General features: G+C 48.3%; 10 protein-coding genes across 10 annotated transcripts; 6 read left to right on the top strand and 4 right to left on the bottom strand.

Moving 5' to 3' along the window:
• Nucleotides 1-308: 308 nt before the first annotated feature.
• Nucleotides 309-2,147, bottom strand: FOBCDRAFT_269193 (major facilitator superfamily domain-containing protein; the record flags this gene model as incomplete). Its single annotated transcript, XM_059611428.1, has 8 exons — nt 309-433; nt 488-587; nt 637-937; nt 987-1,111; nt 1,163-1,483; nt 1,535-1,752; nt 1,813-1,891; nt 1,944-2,147. 8 exons carry the CDS (start codon nt 2,145-2,147, stop codon nt 309-311), a joined length of 1,473 nt encoding a protein of 490 aa, XP_059466753.1.
• A 554-nt stretch (nt 2,148-2,701) lies between these two features.
• On the top strand, nt 2,702-4,182 carry FOBCDRAFT_247969 (uncharacterized protein; the record flags this gene model as incomplete). The annotated part of the gene is made up of 2 exons (XM_031173430.3): nt 2,702-4,116; nt 4,155-4,182. 2 exons carry the CDS (start codon nt 2,702-2,704, stop codon nt 4,180-4,182), a joined length of 1,443 nt encoding a protein of 480 aa, XP_031050215.3.
• A 461-nt stretch (nt 4,183-4,643) lies between these two features.
• On the top strand, nt 4,644-6,122 carry FOBCDRAFT_176484 (major facilitator superfamily domain-containing protein; the record flags this gene model as incomplete). The annotated part of the gene is made up of 4 exons (XM_031173428.2): nt 4,644-4,812; nt 4,863-5,783; nt 5,837-5,884; nt 5,932-6,122. 4 exons carry the CDS (start codon nt 4,644-4,646, stop codon nt 6,120-6,122), a joined length of 1,329 nt encoding a protein of 442 aa, XP_031050213.2.
• Nucleotides 6,123-6,144: 22 nt separating this feature from the next.
• Nucleotides 6,145-7,594, bottom strand: FOBCDRAFT_176481 (uncharacterized protein; the record flags this gene model as incomplete). The annotated part of the gene is made up of 1 exon (XM_059608518.1): nt 6,145-7,594. The coding sequence occupies one exon, from the start codon at nt 7,592-7,594 to the stop codon at nt 6,209-6,211; it is 1,386 nt and encodes a 461-aa protein (XP_059466752.1). The 3' UTR covers nt 6,145-6,208.
• Nucleotides 7,595-7,926: 332 nt separating this feature from the next.
• FOBCDRAFT_214793 (uncharacterized protein) lies at nt 7,927-9,267 on the bottom strand. The gene is made up of 2 exons (XM_059609393.1): nt 9,049-9,267; nt 7,927-9,000 (listed from the first exon to the last, which is right to left on the bottom strand). Exons 1-2 carry the CDS (start codon nt 9,181-9,183, stop codon nt 7,999-8,001), a joined length of 1,137 nt encoding a protein of 378 aa, XP_059466751.1. The 5' UTR covers nt 9,184-9,267; the 3' UTR covers nt 7,927-7,998.
• A 2,150-nt stretch (nt 9,268-11,417) lies between these two features.
• FOBCDRAFT_214791 (acyl-CoA dehydrogenase/oxidase) lies at nt 11,418-13,718 on the top strand. The gene has a single exon (XM_059609392.1). It carries the CDS (start codon nt 11,528-11,530, stop codon nt 13,622-13,624), a length of 2,097 nt encoding a protein of 698 aa, XP_059466750.1. The 5' UTR covers nt 11,418-11,527; the 3' UTR covers nt 13,625-13,718.
• Nucleotides 13,719-14,158: 440 nt separating this feature from the next.
• Nucleotides 14,159-15,062, top strand: FOBCDRAFT_236822 (Alpha/Beta hydrolase protein; the record flags this gene model as incomplete). The annotated part of the gene is made up of 2 exons (XM_059610107.1): nt 14,159-14,800; nt 14,832-15,062. 2 exons carry the CDS (start codon nt 14,159-14,161, stop codon nt 15,060-15,062), a joined length of 873 nt encoding a protein of 290 aa, XP_059466749.1.
• A 420-nt stretch (nt 15,063-15,482) lies between these two features.
• Nucleotides 15,483-16,375, top strand: FOBCDRAFT_15078 (uncharacterized protein). Its single transcript, XM_031173424.3, has 2 exons — nt 15,483-15,708; nt 15,782-16,375. The coding sequence occupies exons 1-2, from the start codon at nt 15,539-15,541 to the stop codon at nt 16,350-16,352; spliced, it is 741 nt and encodes a 246-aa protein (XP_031050209.2). The 5' UTR covers nt 15,483-15,538; the 3' UTR covers nt 16,353-16,375.
• Nucleotides 16,376-17,498, bottom strand: FOBCDRAFT_288258 (uncharacterized protein). The gene has a single exon (XM_031173423.3). It carries the CDS (start codon nt 17,437-17,439, stop codon nt 16,399-16,401), a length of 1,041 nt encoding a protein of 346 aa, XP_031050208.2. The 5' UTR covers nt 17,440-17,498; the 3' UTR covers nt 16,376-16,398.
• Nucleotides 17,499-18,003: 505 nt separating this feature from the next.
• On the top strand, nt 18,004-19,735 carry FOBCDRAFT_288250 (major facilitator superfamily domain-containing protein). Its single transcript, XM_059611722.1, has 5 exons — nt 18,004-18,154; nt 18,210-18,391; nt 18,455-18,569; nt 18,619-18,756; nt 18,808-19,735. The coding sequence occupies exons 1-5, from the start codon at nt 18,010-18,012 to the stop codon at nt 19,701-19,703; spliced, it is 1,476 nt and encodes a 491-aa protein (XP_059464143.1). The 5' UTR covers nt 18,004-18,009; the 3' UTR covers nt 19,704-19,735.
• Nucleotides 19,736-20,318: the final 583 nt, after the last annotated feature.

Raw genomic sequence — 20,318 nt, 5'->3', positions numbered from 1 at the left:
GTCTGTGCAAGATAGCGAATAGCGGTGAATTTTCCAGTCTAACAATATCACAAAGTCTTCCAGCGGCCATCTGAATTTCGTAACATGGTGAATATAACTGTCCCAATCATTCGTTCCAGTCTCGTACTTGCCTATATACAAAACCCAGCCCTTCCATTATGGACCAACATGTTTCCTCTTCTATCCGACCCTTGTCGTCTTCACTCTACTACAGAAATTTATAACTACGCCGATGTCATTTGACTCATCCTGCTTTCGCCTGCGCCAGAATATCCACCTCTCAAGCTAAGAGAATCTGAGCTCTGAGACTACTTCTTTCGGCTATAGAGATACCTCATCGCCGTGATACTCAGAATGGCAATTCCACCAAACAATATCAAAATCTGATAGCCGTACTTGTATTTTGGCGCATCGTATGTCGGAAACAGGACCACTGCGGGGAAGTTAGTTCTGTCGTAGCCCTTTCTTATGTCTTTCAAATACTTACATGGTACCCAGAGGACCCAAGCGTACGACACAAGATTAGCCGTAGCCACCAAAAGCTGCCTCGTGTTGGTATCAGCAGCATTCAAACCGTATGTCCAGCTCTGTTTTATGCATTAGCTGTGAGCCTGAAAACAAGACAACATAACTTACAATGAGCACAGGAGTACATGCTGAGCCGGCGTAGGAGATGTAGTAAGCGAACATGAGAGCGGACTTGGGGATGTCCCAGACTGAGAGAAGAATATTTGCCACGATCATCAGAAGCGTCAGGGACGCAATCAGCCAGTAGTACTGCCTGGTTCGGTCCGCTATCATGCCCCAGGCCACCGTTACAACGATGGCGAGCGCATTTCCACCAGTTGGTAAGTAGTTGATCTTTTGCACGCTGTATCCCTCTGCCTTCAGCCAGAGGTTGAAGTAACTTGTAGCCGTGTGGCAGGCAGCGACCATGCTGTGAAGTATGAGCCAGCGGTATAGAAAATATTGGGATTGTTCCTTACGTGTATGGGATGACAAACATCCAGATTTTCCAACCCGTGTAAATTCGCTTAATCTCGGCCCAATTCAGCTTGATCTGCTCTTTGACACCAAACTTGGCAATTCGCTCCTGGCCATACTTGATATGCTAGGAAAACGGTAAGCTTACTTGTCAGACTTGCCTGGAAGTTTTACTCACTTCTTTTGTCCAGTAAAAGGCTCTCGTGTTATGTGGATGATCAGGCAGTCCAAACAAACCCCAGATGGCCACAGGAACTGAGATTACTCCGTCCATAATGAACAGCCACCTCCAACCAGCGAGGCCATGGCGTCCATTCATACTGCTGTATAAACCAGCCTGAAGATATCCGCTAAACATGCTAGCGATAGACTCAACCTCAAGAAGAATGGCCAGACGCTTTGTCAGCTCATTAGGACCATACCAACTGCCGAGCATGGCGATGTATCCAGGAAAAGCGCATGATTCGAACAAGCCGATGAAGAAACGCAGAACGTACATCTTTTAGTGTATCAGTCAGTAAGCCTTGAGAAATGGGGAATAATATCTTACCACTTTAATACTATGGGTAAAGCCCATGCCAATGACCAACGCCGACCAGCATATCTCACAAGTAGGAATCAAGATGGAAGGGCGAATATGGCTCAACTGTAGCATTTGGGCCGGGATAGTACCGACCATGATGCCTAGACTAAACCATGTGCCAAGCCAGTTGCGCTCATTGCCGTAAAGATCGAGATCTTCTTGCATGCCACTGACAAAGGCGTTACCTACAGGACCGTCAGCCGTGGCCTAGAAATCAAGTTCAGTTACTTTGCTCGAGAACTCACTGTAATTGGTCTGGTCTAAGTATTTGATGAAGTAGCCAAGCAACACCGTGGGACTAGGCGCCGTTAGCTGAGCCTCCCGCTAATGCAGGGTGTGACGCTACTTGCAAGAAGATCAGATCTAAACGTCTTACATATGCGCGGTACTTAGGATCCCCGTCGATCGAGTCCCAAAAGAAACCAGCAATGCGTCGCCATTTGGAACTCGACTTTGCATCGGGGTCAACACCATGGTCGATGACCTCTGTGTCCAATACAGGATTGGCTTTGGCGTCGAGGCTAGGTTTTGTCGCGAACTCAGCGTCACTGTGACTGTGGGTCTCAATCGGATGTGCCATTTTTGCTGTACGCTTGGTCTCTGTTTATCATTGTCCAGAGATAATCTCGCAGTTATATAAACATGACTGATGATGAACACGAAATTGCCCGATAGGGTGCAACAACTTAGTCAAGAAAAGTCAACTATTTCTATCCAGTACGGATCTAATTCCCCTAGATCGCACCCCCAAAGTAGAATTACACCGAGCACGGGAACAGTATCCTCTGTAATCGCACTATAGATTTAGGCGAAGTGCTGATAGCTTTCTGAGAAGAGCGTGATAAGCTGATGGCGCAATAATAGTCTGAGGATGCGACAACAGGCTAGTACCAAAATGCCAACGCGACATAAGAGTACATCGGATCAGTATGGGAAGCTGTCAGAAAAAAAGGTATTTCTATGAACTTGCTCCTCGATTTCTCCCGACCAATGCCATTACAATCCGCTATGGTGTCATCCAAGACGTGGGGCGGCGTCCACATTTAGAAACCATTGAACTGGAGCAGTTGATGTTGATAAGAAGACATGACGAGTTGAGCCAGCTATGAATCACAATCACAAAATATAGCCAAAATGTCTGATTTTCTCCGCGTCGTTCTTGAAAACGTCGACTTTCGTCTGCCCACGCAGGTGACCGACGACAACAGTGTCCTCGCTCTCAAAAGCTTAGTCTTGGAACCATTGATTCGATGGCAGCCAGATGGCGAGGTACTACCAGGGCTCTTCGACAAATGGGACGTTTCGAACGATCGACGAACTTGGTTCTTTCACATTCGAGATGGAGCCGTCTTTCACGATGGGAAACCTTGTGACGCCCCCCTCATTGTCGAATACATCAAGGGTTTTCTTGACTCACACGATTATTTTGGCATGGCTTGGAGCTACAGCCGTTATTTCGCCAATACAACATTCACCGCCGAGGACGCCAAAGTAGTCAAGATCCAGCATCAAGAGCCATTCGCAGATCTTCTCAACGTCCTCAATGACTTTTGGCCGTCGAGAATTGACGCGAATGGAAAACCAATCCTCGGCACAGGTCCATATCGCGTTGTCGACTTTAAGCGTCAAGACGATATTGGCTCTGCAACACTAGAGCTGATAGATCCTGCTCAGCATCCAGCTTGGTCACGGAAAATCGTCGCTACGGCGGCTCGCAGTGGTGAAGAGAGGTTGAAGCTTTTGCAAAGCGGACAAGTGGATGCGGCCTTGAATTTGGAACGCATTGACGATCTGAATCTTGTTGACTTCCAATCTTCGCTACGGTGGGGAAGAGTTTCAAGCACCTTGTCCGTCATCTACTACCTCAATTGCCCAGAGGGAGTCTTCTCTTCACCGCAGGTGCGCCTCGCTGCCAATCTCGCCATTGATAACCAAGCTCTGGTGGACAAAGTCTACTTGGGCCTTGCTACGCCAGCTGCAACCGTCGTCAGTCCTCACCATCTTGGTTTCAAGGAAGCAAACCTAAGTCCCATCCCTTATGACCCCGAACGAGCCAAAGAGCTCATCAAGCACCTCGATCTGAGCAAGCCTCTTCGTCTACGCACGCCAGAATGGATGCCTGAGCATTCTATCAAGATAACCGAGTTTGTCAAGAGATCTCTAGAGGCCATCGGGTTCAAAGTAGACGTCGAGGTCGAGACTAATCGTCCTGAGTACGCGCGGTCGATAGGGCTGCGGAAGAACATTGGCGACCTTGCTTGCTTCGACTCGACGCCGAACACGACCTTTCGAGTGTTAGACGACAAGGTATCGAGCGAATCGCACGGCACGTGGTGGCTGGGGTACCATGATGATGAGTTTCAGAGGTTGTTTGCAAAGGCGAGGATAGCGGCAAAGGCAGATGATAGGAATAAGGCGTATGCGGAGGCTCTGAAGAGAGTGCATGAAAATCCGCCATGGTTGTATATCGCTCATCCGGATGTCATTTGGGCTACTAAGCCTGGGGTCAAGCTTAGCATTGGTCCATCGGGGGTACTGGAGCTTGGCAAGTAAGTGCTTATATTAGGCTGGCCATATTTTGCAGCAGCCATTCCGCTGGGGACAAGCGGAAGTGATGAAGGTGTCTTGTAGTGGTCTGGTGCATTTTTGTAAAAAGGCTATAGACTTAACAAAATAATACAATATGAATAATATGATAGAGGTACTCAACTTTTGTCTCTGATTACCGCTTGTAACTACCGCTCTTACAACCACTCTGACAACGCACGTACATGGAGTCCGCGGAAAGAACGCCCTCCTATGACAGAAACGGTTACCTTGCCCAGAAATGCATTTGTAATCTCCGATTATGAATCTGCCAAAGTGGAGTTCGATCGCGGAGACCTGCGATTTTGATGCACCTTTTGGGTTAATCACATTCTGGGGTGCGATACCCGGCGTCGGGTCGCGTAGCCGACATCAGTCATTTTTTTCAGGCTCAACATCAATTCGTTTTTGGCAACATCAGGTTATATCGTCAAGATTTTCTACATTGAGAGCTACACTGTAGCTGTTGATGTAGTAAAGGCAAGTAACGATGTCTTCACCGGAAAAGACTGCCGAAGCGGCGGCTAGTGAGCCACAGACCGCCACAACGAATGCGCCCTCTGTCGAGGACAACGAATCAGCGGTTGTAGATATTGAGAAGAGTTTCGCAGCTTGGATATGTGTCTTTGGCAGCTTTTTGTTCCTGATGCCCACATATGGTCAGTACAACGCCACTTCGGCCCTATCACCCGTCGTTGACGTCGCCCAGGCATGATGCAGTCTGTCGGAACGTTCCAATCTTACCTAGAGCTAAATCAGCTTTCCGATTATTCAGCTGGTGATATTGGCTGGATCCCTGGCATGTATATGTTTGTGTCAATGCTTGTCGCCATTCAAGTCGGTTCGTTCCTTGACCAGCGCGGTCCTTTGGCTATGAGTATTGTTGGGGGAGGCGGCATCGTCATCATGTTTGTTCTGCTGGCTGAGTGCAGTCAATACTGGCACTTCATGCTCTGTTTTGGAATCTTTGGTGGACTATCAACTGCTATTGCTGGAACTATCCCCGTAGCAGTGGTCGCGAAACTCTTTTCTCGAAAACGTGGCTTCGCTATCGGAATAGCCCTCACCGGCTCATCGACAGGAACAGTGATCTTTCCGATCATGCTTCGATCACTGCTCCCAAAGTTGGGTTGGAGCTGGTCGATGAGAGTGCTGGGCTTCGTCATCCTTGGCATCTTCACACTTGGAACAATCTGCTTCATTCCTTACCGTCGACTTGTCAAGCTCGTCAACATGCCGATAGCGAAGAAAGGCGGCCTCTCTCTTCTCAACTTCTCTGCCTTCCGTTCTGTGGCTTTCACGCTGGTCTGTGTTATGTTCTTTGCCACGCAGTTTGTTCTTTATGGAATTGGTGGCCTGTTGCCGACTTTTGCAATTCAGGCTGGCTTGACAGCCGAAACTGGCTACACTCTGGTTTCAATCATCGGCGGTGCTTCGGCTTTCGGTCGTGTTATTCCCGGCTTGGTTGGTGATAAGCTAGGCCATTATAATGTTTTGATATTTATGATGGCTTTGACGTTGGTCTTCATGGGGACACTATTTGTCCCCTTTGGCGACAACAGTGTCGTGTTGTACGTCTTCACAGGCATCTGGGGTTTTTGTTCTGGGGGTTTCTTATCTATAACACCAGGTAAGATTCATTTGAATCATTTCCAATGATAAAACCATCACTAACAGTTTTAGTCTGTGTCGGCAAGACATGTGAACCAAAAGATTACGGACGATATTACGGTATGACCCTCAGCTTCCTCGAGATATCACTTCGCTAATTAGCTCAGGGACCATGAATTTCGTCATTAGCTTCTCTCTACTCATCGCAATCCCAAGTAGCGGCACAATGATAGAGAAGATGGGAACTCAAGCTCTCAGCGGCTTCCTTATGGGAGTTCTAGCTCTAGGCCTGGGTTGCTTGTTTGCATCGCGCGCCGTCCTAGCGGGAAACTGGTTTGGGATCAAGACCAAAATTTGAAAAGGTTATGGGGATTTATCAGGGAAGAAAGACGGGTTTAGACATTAAAATGGCGTATGAATAGACTATAAGCTTGAGTTCCAACATCATGACTCTTGACTCACGTCTTCGGTAGTATACGACGGACGAGGATGTCTAACTCTCCCGACATTTGATGTTATTTTCTTTCGCATCGGTAGTCCTCGTAACCGAGGTTCAAAGGCGAGACTATGGTGAGCCTCAACCTCTCTCGACACATTCCGATCCGTCTCCCCTCCATTCAGCCTGAGGAGCACCAGCTCAGGCCGATGCTTTCTAACATCAAAAGAATCACTCGTATCCTGTGGCTCTGCAGATTCGTTCTCATCGGAGAATGCATCGACAGGAAAAAGCCAAAATCCAAAAGCCGGCCTCACAGCCTTGCTGAGATCTTCATCTCGAATTTCTGGGGTTTCCGAAGCTGCAACACTCTCTATTTCTTGTTCATAGGAAGGCCTCCTACTGTCAGGCTTTGCTGTCCATCTACTTTCTTCCCGCTGCAACCAATCCTCAGCATCCCTGAGCTTACATATGTTGTGACCAGGACGAAAAGCGAGCAACAGACGGTATCGTTCTTCACATGGTTTTACTCCTATCCTTTCGAGAACTTGAAGCCATGAATCATATAAACGCTTTGGATCGTGGACGTGAAGATGGCTTAGACAGTTTTCGATAGTACGAGGATCAGGCCCAATACGATCGAAGCTGTGTGGTGTGGCATGAATGGGAAATGATCTGTCGAGGAACCTCTTGTGGATTGTTGGCCATCCAGTTTCATCGCCAATCATCTGCCGAGTGCATTCCTGGATAGAGACCAACCAAACTTCATTGAGCTCACTGATAATTTCCTTGAAGGTTCTCACTTTTGCGGCTGTAATTTCTAATGGCCCTATTGCGTCAAGACCGGTTGGACGTCCTCCCAGCTGATCGCGGCCGAGGGCAAGGTTTCTGAGTCCGATATTACGCGGATCATACTTTGTCTTCAAGTCGCAGACAAAGTCAATTATAGCCTTTGTGTCTTGCTTTATATGGAAAAAATCATATTCAGGATTATAATGGACCGTTCCGGAAGTCCAGGGGGTGAGGCGATGTTTGGATTCTCCGACCGTCAACCAACAGGGGAGATGAACCCTATGAAACGACAGCGCTACCTGTCTGGATTCTGCATTGACTCTGAGAAGCTTGCTGAGGAGTTGGCGGCCGTCAACAACCGGATAGTAGGGTGGACCATCCTCCCCGGGTTTTAGCGAAGGAGAGTGAATGCCCTTCCTAGTACGATTTACACAGAGGCTGGCGTGTAACCTGAGGAAGATTTTGATGATTCTTTGATGTCGTAGAGACCATGTCCATATTGAGACTCGTATCTCTGCTGGGAGTGATGAGAACTGTGTGAACGAGGGCAGGCCTACAACGTCAGTCCCAGGGTTGAAAATTTCTAAATGACTCTGAGGCATTTGTATGATACGTGCAAGATATTGCTTCTCGAAAGGAACGAAGTATTGGAAGATGTTGGCAGTGGAGTATGTTGAAAAATCGTAAGATTGCTGACAGTCATTCATGCTGACGGCCGGACAAGGGCTCCGCGGAAAGGCGTTCGGCCGTGGCGCAGCCAAGCACGGATGACACCAGGATTACGGTTTCGGCAGCTGTTAAGTGTTGTCTGCCAATCACAATTATGCTCCTGTTCATTGGTCTGGGGTAGCTAGTCCAAAGCATGCACGGAGTCGGCAGGGGCAGGTGACCAGCGTTGAATCGAAGGTGGCAGATGTAGACATGATGGATCAAGTTGATCAACGGCTTAAAAATCAGAAACTCGATGTATAATCTATCATAACATGGTATAAAACATTTCGCTACGTCAGAGATAATCACGACCCAAAGCACCCCAGCCTCTAGCCCTCCCCCTCACAAGCCCCATATCATCCATGTTGAGGATTCCGATGCCGTTGTCTATCAACACCCTCCAGGCAATATCCCTCACATTCGGTGGTTTTGAAGGAGTATCCCAGTACCTTGCCAATAGGCCACGAGCCTTGGCTTGCTCAATCTGCGTTAACGCCATGTCAAGTTCTCTTGATGGCGGGGTGTCCAGTATGCGCTGGAAGTTTGACCTGTACAGAATAGCGTTCTCGAATCTCGTTGAGGCAAAGTATGAGTTGGAGCGGTTGAATTTGTATGTGGGAGGGTTTGTTGAGAAGTCATCGTCCATTGAGACGAGACGCTCGAGCTTGGCGTCCCAAAAAATATCTCGATGTGTAGAGTTCATGGCTAGAACGGACTCGAAGGGGGTGTTTCCAGTTCCGACTACAGTGAGAGGTCGGATGATTCTCTCTGTGCCGTTCCAATATGTCAAGTAGCCGAGGTCTCTTAGAGGCTGGAGCTGGGCGTTTAACACATCGAATGTTTCCGGGCCAGCTGTTTTGAGATCAACGAGGAGCGTGACGGTTTGTTTGGGTGCCATTTCGAAAAAGCCCTGCCAGTCATCATTCTTCACTCCCGCGTTCCGCGCTTCCAACATGCGCTGGAGGGGCTTCAGGTACAATCCCTGTAACGTTCGGTGGGGATTCATGTTCAATCGCGAGTGCGCAACAAAAAGGTTGTCATGTCGTAGATGAACATCAGCTTCGATGCTGATACACCCAGAGCCGAGGGCTTCAAACAGTGGGATATGCCGTGTGTAGTCATTATGCGAGTGGATCGGTACAGGACGAGCGCTTCGGAGGAATGATTGATGGTTATCGTCCCAGATTTCAGGACTGTCGTGACTGAGGTGACCGAACCGTAAATCGTAGGGATCGTTTGGTATACGGACCATTCCCGTACCGAGGCGGGTGATGTAGATTAACTGGCTGATCGACCTGCAGACCCATGAGCAAGGACCCTGAAAATGTTCGCGAATAACTTACAGTATGAGCAATAAACCCGTGGCATACTTGAGCCAATTGGTCCTCATGTGTCGCACAAAAATGACCCTGGGAGGATGTCTCCTCACGATAATCTCCTCCGACGAACTCGCATCATTGTAAGTAAGCCTCGACTCCATGATATCCCTCGTACGTAGTGTCTACAGTTCTCAAATCCGAGGAACGAAAAAGAGGGGTCCAACGGGGTAATAATTATAACCACCACCATCTCAACAACGCTACCGAGTTTCAAGGGATTTCCGAAGTGGTTAGGCACCTTTTTCGGGTGCTACCCGACGAGGTTAGTTTCGGTGGAGAAGTATACGCTTCCACCAATGGAAGCGATCGAGAACATGGTCGAGACACGTTCTGGACCTAAGGACCTGACAACGCCGCGGGTTTTTTCATGTCACGATAGTGCCATTTTGGCGCTACGGTTATACGACTGCGCCTTTTGAGAAGCGTAAGCACGGCACGGTTTATGTGATGGGATAGGGGGCATGGAGGTGGCTTTTTTGGCGTTGGTGATTATTGAGTTTGCGGGACGCGTCAACGGTGCTGGAAGGATTCGAGGCAACAGAATAACATCAGGGAGTTTTTTGAAAAGGTACTTGAGCCTCAGCTGAGACAACGCTGTCTAAACGAGTATTTTCGGAGGTTTCTGTTTCAAGCAGCTCACACTAGGTACGTTAGAATCATGTTTGCTGGTGCAGCTCCCGGGAATTCGGCACAACGCCCTCGACGTTGGAACTTTGACCTCCGACTCGGACCCGGAGTCGTATTGCACTGAGCCGGAGCGTCAGTTCACCGTCGGCAATTGGGCTTGTACGTCATCTCTTGGGGTATATTTGACGTTTAACTTTAATTAACGGTATCACAAAGTTTCTCTCGTCGACGTGGAAGAAGAAATGATTCTTCTCCTTCGTCTGGATATCCCTGCAAGGCTGTGCTCGTAAGTCGGTAAGTTCACCAAGTGGGGCGACCCATGTAGCACATCATGGCTGTCACGTCCTTCGATTTATTTATACGAAAGCTTATTAGAGATTGGTCCGCCCGCGGAATGCGTGGTGTCAATCAATGGAAGAAAGGATGTCTGGAAACAGTAACAACGCTGCGCCGCTACGTCATCCTTGATATGCAACGTTGTGATGTAATTTTACGCGTCTCTCACTCTCGCTATTTCATTTCCTGTTTCATTGTCGTTCACTTGAGCCACTGATGCAAGTCGTAAATCATACCAGCTCAGCTCTCTAAAGCGGTTGCTTTGAAACTACGGAGTACAAAGTATAGAATAATCCCAAGACATCTAAGCAGAGCAATGTTTATCACCTTCATGGGAAAGGGTTTCACGTTCTGTGATGAGGTAATACGGCTAAGGGGTTAAAAAAGCTTCAACCCTAACACAAAAATAAAGAATACAAATGAACACATGTAGGCAATATACTCTTTACTGTCACTCATGCTTAACATGTAGCTTGGTTTTTACGTCCTTCGTAGTAGGTACAAGCTTTCAGCCACAAGCCACAAAAGAAAGGCTTACGAGTCTCTCAAACGGCTTCTCAGCAACACAACTACTGACATTAGAAACAACAGGCTAGAGATAAAAGAAGATGAAAAATAAAGTAACCTATTCAAAAAAAAAAAAAAAAACTCAAAGAAAGTTGTTCAGCTAAATATTTCAAAAACACTGAATTATTTCAAGCCGAGTATTGTGTTGAGTTTGCTGCATCAGATCAATGCTGATGTTGACCCATGAGCCAAGCATGCAGCTTTAACTTACCCTATAGAGCTGTCCTTGCCGCGGAGTCAGGGGCAAGGCCATGTTCTTGACCGCACGGAAAATAATTTCTCCATCTCTTGCGTGATAGTCTAGAACAGCGAAAAATATCTCAGGCGTTGAACGGACTCATGCAGAGCGTTGAGCTAAAGAGTCATGGTCTGATCACCTGCCATTTTCTGTCACGAGTAAGTCAGATCGAACCCCATCTATCATCTGGAGTACCCCGGACCCCATGCAGAACCTCGGCTTGTTATCTTATCTGATCGGATCAGGAATAATAAAGATGCGAAAAGTCCGTCGGAGCTTATGCCGTCTTTGGCGTCATTGTTGACCATCTTTTGGAGACAAGATAGCGGCACAGTTCAAGCACAGGAGTGTCGGAAACTGTAAAAAAAAAACTGTTACAAAGAAATCTTATGTACTTCAGACTACCAAAGTATAATATTGCACATTATCATGACTTCTTTCATCATGTATCAGCGACCGAAATACCGAGGCACCCTCTAATAGCGTCGTCGTCATGATCCACTTTTTAAAAGAGCCGAGGTATCCAAGTCTTAGCCTCATCGATTTTCCGACATCGCTTGGACCGAGCGACGCCCCATAAAGTTCAAACTCCCCTTAATCTAAACATTCCATCATCAACCTTTCTCCTCTCCTCAACAAAATCCGGGGTAAAGCACATTCACAAAACCTCTCCAACAATGCCTCCGCCAAATCCAGACTGGGTCAAGGCCCTCAAGCCCTCCGGCCCCCAGGGTTCAGAGCTTCTGGCCCAAGAGCGCGCCAACTCTGACATCAACGTTGACCAGCTCTCTACTTTCCTCTTCACAAAAGAAGTCCTTGAGAGAAATGATAAGATTCTCAAGATTCTCCAGGCTGATCCTGTTTTTGACAAGGAGCAGAACTACTTCAGGGGTCGAACAGATAGACTTGAGGCTGCGCTTGCTAGAGCTAAGGCTTTGAGACGGTTATCTGTCAAGCATAACTGGAATGATGAGGAGCATCATGCTGCCAATGACCTGATCAGCGAGCCTACGCCTTATGGTCTTCATGCCACTATGTTCTTGAAGACGCTTGAGGAGCAGGGTACACCGGCGCAGCACAAGCTTTTCCTTGAGAGGGCGAGAAACTATGAGATCATTGGATGCTATGCTCAGACTGAATTGGGCCATGGTTCCAACGTTCGCGGTCTGGAGACTACTGCTACCTGGAACCCTGAGGACAAGACCTTTACTATTCACTCGCCTCATCTCACAGCTTCAAAGTGGTGGATCGGTTCCCTGGGCAAGGCTGCCAACCACGCTGTCGTCGTTGCACAGCTTATCCTCAACGGCAAGCCCTACGGTCCTCATCCTTTCGTCGTTCCTATTCGCGACATGAAGACCCATGAGCCTCTTCCTGATATCCACGTTGGAGATATCGGCCCCAAGTTCGGTTACAACACCATGGATAACGGCTTCCTGCTCTTCAACAACGTCAAGATTCCTCACGTCAACATGCTGAACCGCTTCTCTGGCGTTGATCCCGAGACCGGAAAGTACATCCGTCCTTCGAACCCAGCCCTTATCTACGGAACCTTGACATTCATCCGATCATCCATCGTCTTCCAGTCTGGATCCGTTCTTGCTCGTGGTGTCACCATCGCTACACGATACTGCGCCGTTCGCCGACAGTTCCAGGACCGTGATGCTGATGCTAGCGAGACTGGTGAGAACCAGGTCCTCAACTACACAATGGTTCAGCACCGTCTTCTCCCTCTTCTCGCTTCTTCATACGCGCTTTTCTTCACTGGTCGCGCTATGATCAACCTCTACAACGCCAACCAGAAGCGCATGGCTCAACGTCGCGATGCTGGCGACGCCAAGCGCAAGCCTGGTCCTGAGGAGCTCAGCCCCGGCAGTGATCACCTTGCCGATCTGCACGCTATCTCCTGCTCCCTCAAGGCCTTTGCCTCCACCACCGCTGCTGAAGGCCTGGAAGTCTGCCGTCGCGCTTGCGGTGGTCATGGCTACTCCGCTTTCTCTGGCATTGGCAGCTGGTACGCTGACTATCTTCCTACCGTCACATGGGAGGGTGACAACTATATGCTTACCCAGCAAGTCGCCCGATATCTCCTCAAGTCTGCCCGCGCTGTTCTCGCAGGCAAGGCTCCTGATAACGGTATCTCTCGTATCTTCAAGGAGTTCATTCGCCGACAGGACATCGGTGCTGCTTTCGACGTTCTCGACAGCGATCAAGACCTCGTTGATGCTTTCGCATGGCGTGTCTCTTTCCTGACCTTCGAGGCACTCAAGCACCGAGATGAGGAGAAGCAATCCTGGAACAGCCTCCTCATTGACTTCTGGCGTCTCTCTACCGCGTACGCTCAGTACCAAGTCGTCAAGAACTTCCACGAAGCTCTGCAAGACGAAGCCACCAAGAAGTCCCTTGACCCCAATACCCTCGCCATCATGCACAAGCTCTTTGAGCTCTTCGCTCTGCATAACCTCCAGAGCTCCGCATCCGAGTTCTTCACCAGTGCCGCTACAACTGTTCGCCAAATCCAGCTCGCCCGCACAAAGCGAACTCTCTCACTGCTCGACGAGATCCGACCTCACGCCGTCAGACTTGTTGATGCTTGGTCATTCCCTGATTGGCAACTTGACAGCGCCCTTGGTCGCTCTGACGGCAAGGTTTACGAGGACTTGTTCCATCGTGCTTCGGAGGTCAACCCTGTTAACGACATTGTGTTCGATCCTTATCCTGAGTCAGATGTGCTGTTCCGTAAGAACGGCAGTGGTCCTAAGGCGAAGTTGTAAGAGAGAGCGCTTGATACCTGTACTCTAAAATAGTGTCATATAGTCTTTTTTATTGTTATTTATAGATAGAGCAATATTAGCCTGCTTATACTTACTCTCGATCCCTGTTAGTATGTGACGATCCTGCCTGAGTCGTGTAATATTGGTCTTGGCGATGATCTCCGTGAACATCTCCGTAGGGATGAGCAGCTGTCAGCTTGCTATCCGCGGAGCTGAGCCTCTGCACGGCCTTGATATATCGACGAATCAAATGTACAATGTATTTGCTATACTGGGACTTAAGACTTGTATAAATGCCTTTAGAGTCTATCGCTACGATTCGAAACTACAGAGTTTAACACAAACTCTTCACAATCTTTCGCCTTTCTCATTGTATCCAACATGCGTCGAAACGTTTTCTCCATCGCTGCTACGGCGATACTGTCTCTGGTGCAAGGTAAGGCTCAGTGTTCATTTTATCTATCTCGAGAACCCCGATACTAACAGAGTACAGCCCAGAGCAGCCCCCCCATTAACATGGCTGAGCTCGAAATCATGGAATTCCTCGAAGAAATTGCCGATGGCTTCCGGATTTGGCCTGAAGCACCTCTCTACCATCGCCCCGACGAGCTGAATCTCAAGTACGAAACCGTCACGTTTCCATCCGAGGACGGTGTGCCTCTTGAAGGATGGTTCTTCCCATGCAATGGATCGGACAAGATTATAATCATGAACCATCCTAGGCTATTTAACAGGGCCGGTCTTCCATCTCATACTGAACCATGGAACACGTTGACTGCTCCCTTGGGTAACAACTTCGACGTCAACTTCATCCCCGACTACAAGATTCTTCATGACGCTGGATATAACGTGCTTACTCATGACTTCCGAAACTATGGCATGAGTGGTAGGGGCAACAACGTGCTTTACTCTGGTGGACGCTATGAATCTTACGATGTCATCGGTGCTCTTCGCTATATCCGCAAACGCAAGGACACCAAGGACATGACCATCGGCCTATTCCCCCAATACATGGGTGGTAGCGCTACTTTCTTCGCCATGGGCACACACCCTGAAGAATTTAAAGACATCCGGACCATTGTCTTTCCCCAGCCGATCTCAGCCAATATGAGCAGCAAAGTTACCCTTCAAACAGCTGGTATCGACCTTGACTATCTCAAAGAACTTGACGATATGGTCTACTGGCGCACTTCCCTTCACCTCGAAGTACTCTCCTATTCCTTCGGCTAGGAATGTCAACATCCCGACGTACATGTTCCAGGTTCGCAATGATCTTGCTACTCACTGGTCTGATGTTCAGGATGTCTTCGATGCTATCCCTGCTGAGGATAAGGAGCTTTTATGGATTAATGGAACGACTCGAAGATGGGACGGATATTTGCACTTTCAGCGTCACCCTGATGCGATTCTCAAGTGGCTTGAGCGGTGGATGAACTAAATTCTGGATGGTTCTGACTTTGAACTTGAAATCATTTCTGCATCATTGCTCTATTACTCCGTATTTAAGCCTTGTATAGATAGCCAAATATACATATTGTCCAAAGCTCATAGTGTTGACGAAGAGCCTTGAAATTCAATAGAAGTTGCTCTATTAGTGAGAGCGATGACTATGCTGCGTTCTGCGTCCAGCGTCTTTGAAACTCGAGACTTGTTTATGGCTTCGTTATCGATTTACTCAATTTAATAGCTATTCCTTATCAAGCTTAGACTCGGCTGGCACGGGATGAAATGACAAATTTGACTGGTTCGTTTGGACGTATTACGGTGTTACCGCATTTATCAGCAGAAATGCTACTAATTATAGCACGGACGAGCTCCAGGCAACTATCCTCCCAACATCTTTTATGCAACGTCATCTCTCAATTTCCTTCACAAATTATCTTCAACTTTGCATTCAGAATCAAATACAACACAATGGCCAATGAAATGCAGCCCGAGATTATCTTATACGATCTTGCATGTATCAAGAACACATGCTTCTCTCCCGTCGTTTGGAAGATCCGCTTGATGCTCAACTACAAGGGCATTCCTTATAAGACCATATTCCTTGAGTTCCCTGATATTGAGCCAACGCTAAAGGAACTGTGAGTTATCCGATCTCTTACTCAATATCCTCTTCACTTCTATTGGTATGACAAGCCGACTAACGAGGACCAGAGGCCTGGACTCCCATGATTCCAGCTCAGGCTCTCCCGGTTACACAGTCCCAACAATCCACCATGTCCCCACCGGCAAATACATCATGGACTCGCCCGCCATCGCCGATTTCCTCGAATCAACCTACCCTAACCCTCCACTCCCTCTGACTTCTGAGCTCGGTCGCGAGATTGAAACCAAAGCTCGCGGTGCGGTCGGTCCTGCATTCCGCATCTCCGTCACGCCACGCGAAAACCTCATCCTCTCATCACGATCTCAACAGTATTTTCGCGCCAAGAATGAAGCTCGAATGGGATGTAAGCTGGAAGATTTGATGGACCCAGAGAAAGAGGAGAAGACCTGGCAAGGTGTTGCGGATAAGATGCGGGAGCTGAGTGATTTGATGTTGACGAACAGGGACAAAGGGCCATTCTTGTTGGGTGAGAAGCCGAGTTACACTGACTTCTTCATCGCTGCTTCACTCCAATCAGCAAGGACTATTGATGATGGGATCTTCCAGCGTTGTGCTGTGTATCCTGGTTTCAAAGCTATTTACGAGGCTTGCGTTCCTTGGATGGAGAAGAAGGACTAAGCTGAGGAGCAGTTGTAGTCTGAATTGACCCCCACTCCTATTCAGTCTACTTGAACAGGTGCTTGTTCACCGGCGTAATAGCATCCTTCCCCTCCAACACAGCCATAACATTCTCCATAGCCAATCTCTCAAACCCAATCGACGTATCAAGTGCACCGCCAGCAGTATGGCACGTCAAAGTTGCATTCCTCATCTTCTGCAACCTCTGATTCGGTCTCGGCTCATCCTCAAAAACGTCCAAGCCCACTGCAAACAAGTGTCCAGAATCCATGGCGTCAGCCACAGCTTCTTCGTCTACCAAACTCCCGCGTGCAACGTTAACAAGTCGTGATCCTTTCTTCATCTTAGATATCTCCTCCCGGCCAAGAATCTTGTTTCCACCTGCACCGGGGGCAGCTATGACGATACAGTCGGCGATGGCAAGCATGTCTTCCAGCTTGGGGTAGTTTGTTGCTTCGATAGCTGCTTCTTGCTCTGGCGGTTTGGGGAAGGGGTCGTAATATGCAATGCGCATACCAAGAGCCTTATGAGTCTTGAGAGCAATCTGGTATCCAATGTTGCCAAGACCAATTATCCCCAGAGTGTGGCCGCGAGGGTTGGATGCCGTGAGTTGCGTATGAGCATGTGCATCTCGAAACTCCTCTTCACTGCCTCTCGCAGCCATATTACTCCACTGCATATTCCTAAACACAGAAATGATATGGTAAAGCGCCATGTCAGAAACAGCCTCAGTCGAAGCAGCTGCTCCATTACAATAAAGGATACGGTTTTCGGCCATGATGTCAACGTCAGCCCAGTCATATCCAGCACCAGCTGATGCGTAAACCTTCATGGACTTGGGCAAGAGTGGAATTAGTTCTTTGTCCCAGCGTCCCATTTCACCACCTGTGATCCAAAAGGGTCGCATGACAGCCTGAAAATCGCCCCATTTCTTCTGGTGAAGAGCTTCGAGGAAAGCACCGCGTTGGCGTTCTTCCGCCGAGGGGCGGATGATGGTGAATTTTGACTCAAGCTTCTTGTAGAGATCGTGGTTGTACTTGATTGGGTCGCCAATATGGAGGACTATGGGATTTTCGGCTGAAGGCATAATGAGATCTGAAGAGACAATGTCTGAAGGTTGGGGTATGGTTCTCAAGAGATCCCCCGGCACTTTTGTCAAAGCAGGTATATAAATGATACAAACACAAGAACAGAATCAATAATCTGGGGCCATTATCGATCTTCGCTCCGAGCTCTCCATATTCCCCGCATCTTCCTTCCAGTATCTCCTCCCATGCAGGTCGGATGTCGCCACTACTACATGACCATCACCAATACAACTCGCTCATCTCCTCGGCTCGGCTACACACAACAAACGTCCCTCCTAGCACATCTCACTCATCGGATAACGGCTCGGAATGTTCTTGGATTGGTTCAAGTTGAAGATCTACATGATTCATGGGGTTACGTTGCAAGGTTTATTTCCCCGCTCGTCTTGGTTTCCCCAGACTATCTCCCCCGTACCCCAGGTTCTGGTCGTGGAGTTCTCGGCAAGAAATGCGATGCTTGGTCTGGGCAGGCTGATGGGGTTAATAAATACGCCTGAAAAGGTCTCTCAAATTTCGTTGTTGATCAGTGTAATTTTGTGATCAATTTATTAACAGAATTGTCTGTCATCATGGCTGATGTCAAAGAGACAGGCGAGGAGCTCCATTTGGAGACTCTCGGTGGAGAAACAGCCAATATCGAGAATCGCGACATCAAAGAAAAAGCCCTCGTTCGAAGAATCGATAAGCGAATGATGCCACTAATGATGCTTCTCTGTAAGTGCTCGCTGCATTTATCATACCAGCAAAGACTAATACCTCGCTATGAAAGACATCCTCAACTATCTCGACCGCAACAACATCGCTACCGCCCGTCTCGGTAATTTCGAAGAAGACATCGGTCTTGTGGCCGAGCAGTACAATACCGTCATCAGCATCTTTTTTGTGGGTTACATCCTGACTCAGGTACCCACTAACATGATCCTAAACAAGATGCGACCGTCGATCTTTTTGGTATGTTTCCGAGTCAAGTGTTTGGTAGGCACGTTATTTCACAATGCTAACTTGGATTGGTAGCCTTGTATCATGGTCTGCTGGGCCACTGTTAGTGCTTGCACCGGTGCTGTGCAAAGTTATCATGGAATGATAGCTTTGAGATTCATCCTTGGATTTGTAGAGGCACCGTTCTTTCGTAAGTTACTCACTCTTTTCGATGATAAGAATTTGTCTGACTGGAACAGCTGGTGCTTTGTTCTTGTTTAGTTCATGGTATACCAAGAAAGAACTCGCAGTTCGTATCTCAGTTCTGTATGCAGCTGGTCAGATGGCTGGTGCATTTGGCGGTCTTCTCGGAAGTGCCATCATGGCTGGCATGGATGGTAAGGCCGGCTTAGCCAACTGGCGATGGCTCTGTATGTCCCCCTCTCCAGTGTTCTATAACTCGACTAAGTTCCGTCTAGTCATCATCGAAGGGTGTGCCACTTATCCCGCAGCCATCGTGACATACTTTGTCGTCCCAGACTACCCAGCAACAACAGCCTGGCTCAGCGGTGAAGAGCGCTGCATCGCAGTTCTTCGTATGGCCGAAGATGCCAGCAAGGAAGATGACAGAGCTGATGTATCAGCTTGGGAGGGTGCTAAAATGGCCTTCACTGATCCAGCGCTTTACATGATCTGGATCATGCAGCTTGGTCTCAACACAGCAGCAGCCTTTACCAACTTCTTTCCTACTATTGTCAAGACGCTGGGTTATAGCTCGACTATCACTCTTCTGCTCTCTGCGCCGCCTTATGTGTTTGCCGCAGCACTGGGTATCACGAACTCTTGGCATAGCGATCGTGTGAACGAGCGATGGCTGCATGTTGTTTGGCCGCAGATATTTTGTAGCATTGGGTTCATCATCTCAGCTGTGACTCTCAACACGGCTGCTCGATACATCTCGACCTTCATGATGATGTCAGTCTACGGATCCTTTGGTTGCATCTTGTCTTGGGTATCTTCGTCTTTACCACGTCCATCGACAAAGCGCGCCATCTCATACGCCGTGGTTAATGCTGGATCCAATCTCGCATCTATCTACGCATCGTACTTCTACCCTTCCTCTCAAGGGCCACGATATTGGCAAGCAAACGTCGCAAACGTAGCGTTCAGTGGTCTTTGCATTGCTATGGCGACTATTCTGAGATTCTTTCTTGCTCGGAGGAACAAGAAGCTCGAGAAGGCGAGGGAGCATGATATTCAGCACGAGGGTACTTTGAGTGGTAGTGAAACAAGATTGTTGGCTGAGAAGTGGCAGTGCGGAACTGAGTATGCTTTCACACTGTAGATGGGCTGGCCTGGGGAAAGTATAAAACTTTCGTAGTCAATGAAAAGAGACGTTCAATATGATTGGGGTCATGGCAGTAATTGGTAACTGTCAGGCACAAGCCCCAATTGCATGAAGAAGATCCGAGTGGAGAGTGGTACGATTGACTCATGACGCTGCCAAGAGAGCTACGACGCTCTTCGTACTCGCAATGGGCTGATTGAAGTGCAACCGTAATTGTCCAAAGACCACGGAATGAAGCTCAAGATCACTTCATAGCCAAATAGTTAAATGGCAGTTTGTTGTTTTGCGACTCGTTGGTTCTGAGGCGGATATCGCGTCAGCTCAGGCGTCCGCCTCACGATTGCCCCAAGTGGTTCAACCTCCGTCATGCCTAGACCTCGTAGCCATCACGAACCAATCACGGCGCCTGCCCTATCATTCAACTTCTCAAACAAGAACGAACCCCCACAAGTTGAGACAAGGCTAAGAAATAGTATTTATCGGGTATCTGTCTCTTGATCTGGGGATGGGTAGTGCCGTGCTTAGCTATTTCTCCCCGCAATGTTGTTGCGGGGTGCATATCAAGAATGAGTTCAAAGGCTTCCGCCCGGAAAGCTCCAGTTTCCAGTGCCG

This window comes from Fusarium oxysporum, chromosome II (genome assembly GCF_013085055.1).
Source record: "Fusarium oxysporum Fo47 chromosome II, complete sequence".
NCBI classification, from domain to species: domain Eukaryota; kingdom Fungi; phylum Ascomycota; class Sordariomycetes; order Hypocreales; family Nectriaceae; genus Fusarium; species Fusarium oxysporum.
This window is presented reverse-complemented; position numbering and strand designations above follow the sequence as displayed.

What these genes read in the sequence shown, in the direction of transcription:
- FOBCDRAFT_15078 (XM_031173424.3), top strand. Translation starts at nt 15,539, where the DNA reads ATGGCCAATGAAATGCAGCCCGAGATTATCTTATACGATCTTGCATGT. An exon ending in GAGCCAACGCTAAAGGAACT is followed by an intron (nt 15,709 to 15,781) that starts GTGAGTTATCCG and finishes AACGAGGACCAG; the next exon opens with AGGCCTGGACTCCCATGATT.
- FOBCDRAFT_214791 (XM_059609392.1), top strand. Translation starts at nt 11,528, where the DNA reads ATGCCTCCGCCAAATCCAGACTGGGTCAAGGCCCTCAAGCCCTCCGGC.
- FOBCDRAFT_288250 (XM_059611722.1), top strand. Translation starts at nt 18,010, where the DNA reads ATGGCTGATGTCAAAGAGACAGGCGAGGAGCTCCATTTGGAGACTCTC. An exon ending in TGCGACCGTCGATCTTTTTG is followed by an intron (nt 18,392 to 18,454) that starts GTATGTTTCCGA and finishes TTGGATTGGTAG; the next exon opens with CCTTGTATCATGGTCTGCTG. An exon ending in CATCATGGCTGGCATGGATG is followed by an intron (nt 18,757 to 18,807) that starts GTAAGGCCGGCT and finishes CCCCCTCTCCAG; the next exon opens with TGTTCTATAACTCGACTAAG.
- FOBCDRAFT_288258 (XM_031173423.3), bottom strand. Translation starts at nt 17,439, where the DNA reads ATGCCTTCAGCCGAAAATCCCATAGTCCTCCATATTGGCGACCCAATC.
- FOBCDRAFT_214793 (XM_059609393.1), bottom strand. Translation starts at nt 9,183, where the DNA reads ATGGAGTCGAGGCTTACTTACAATGATGCGAGTTCGTCGGAGGAGATT. An exon ending in CCACGGGTTTATTGCTCATA is followed by an intron (nt 9,001 to 9,048) that starts CTGTAAGTTATT and finishes TCATGGGTCTGC; the next exon opens with AGGTCGATCAGCCAGTTAAT.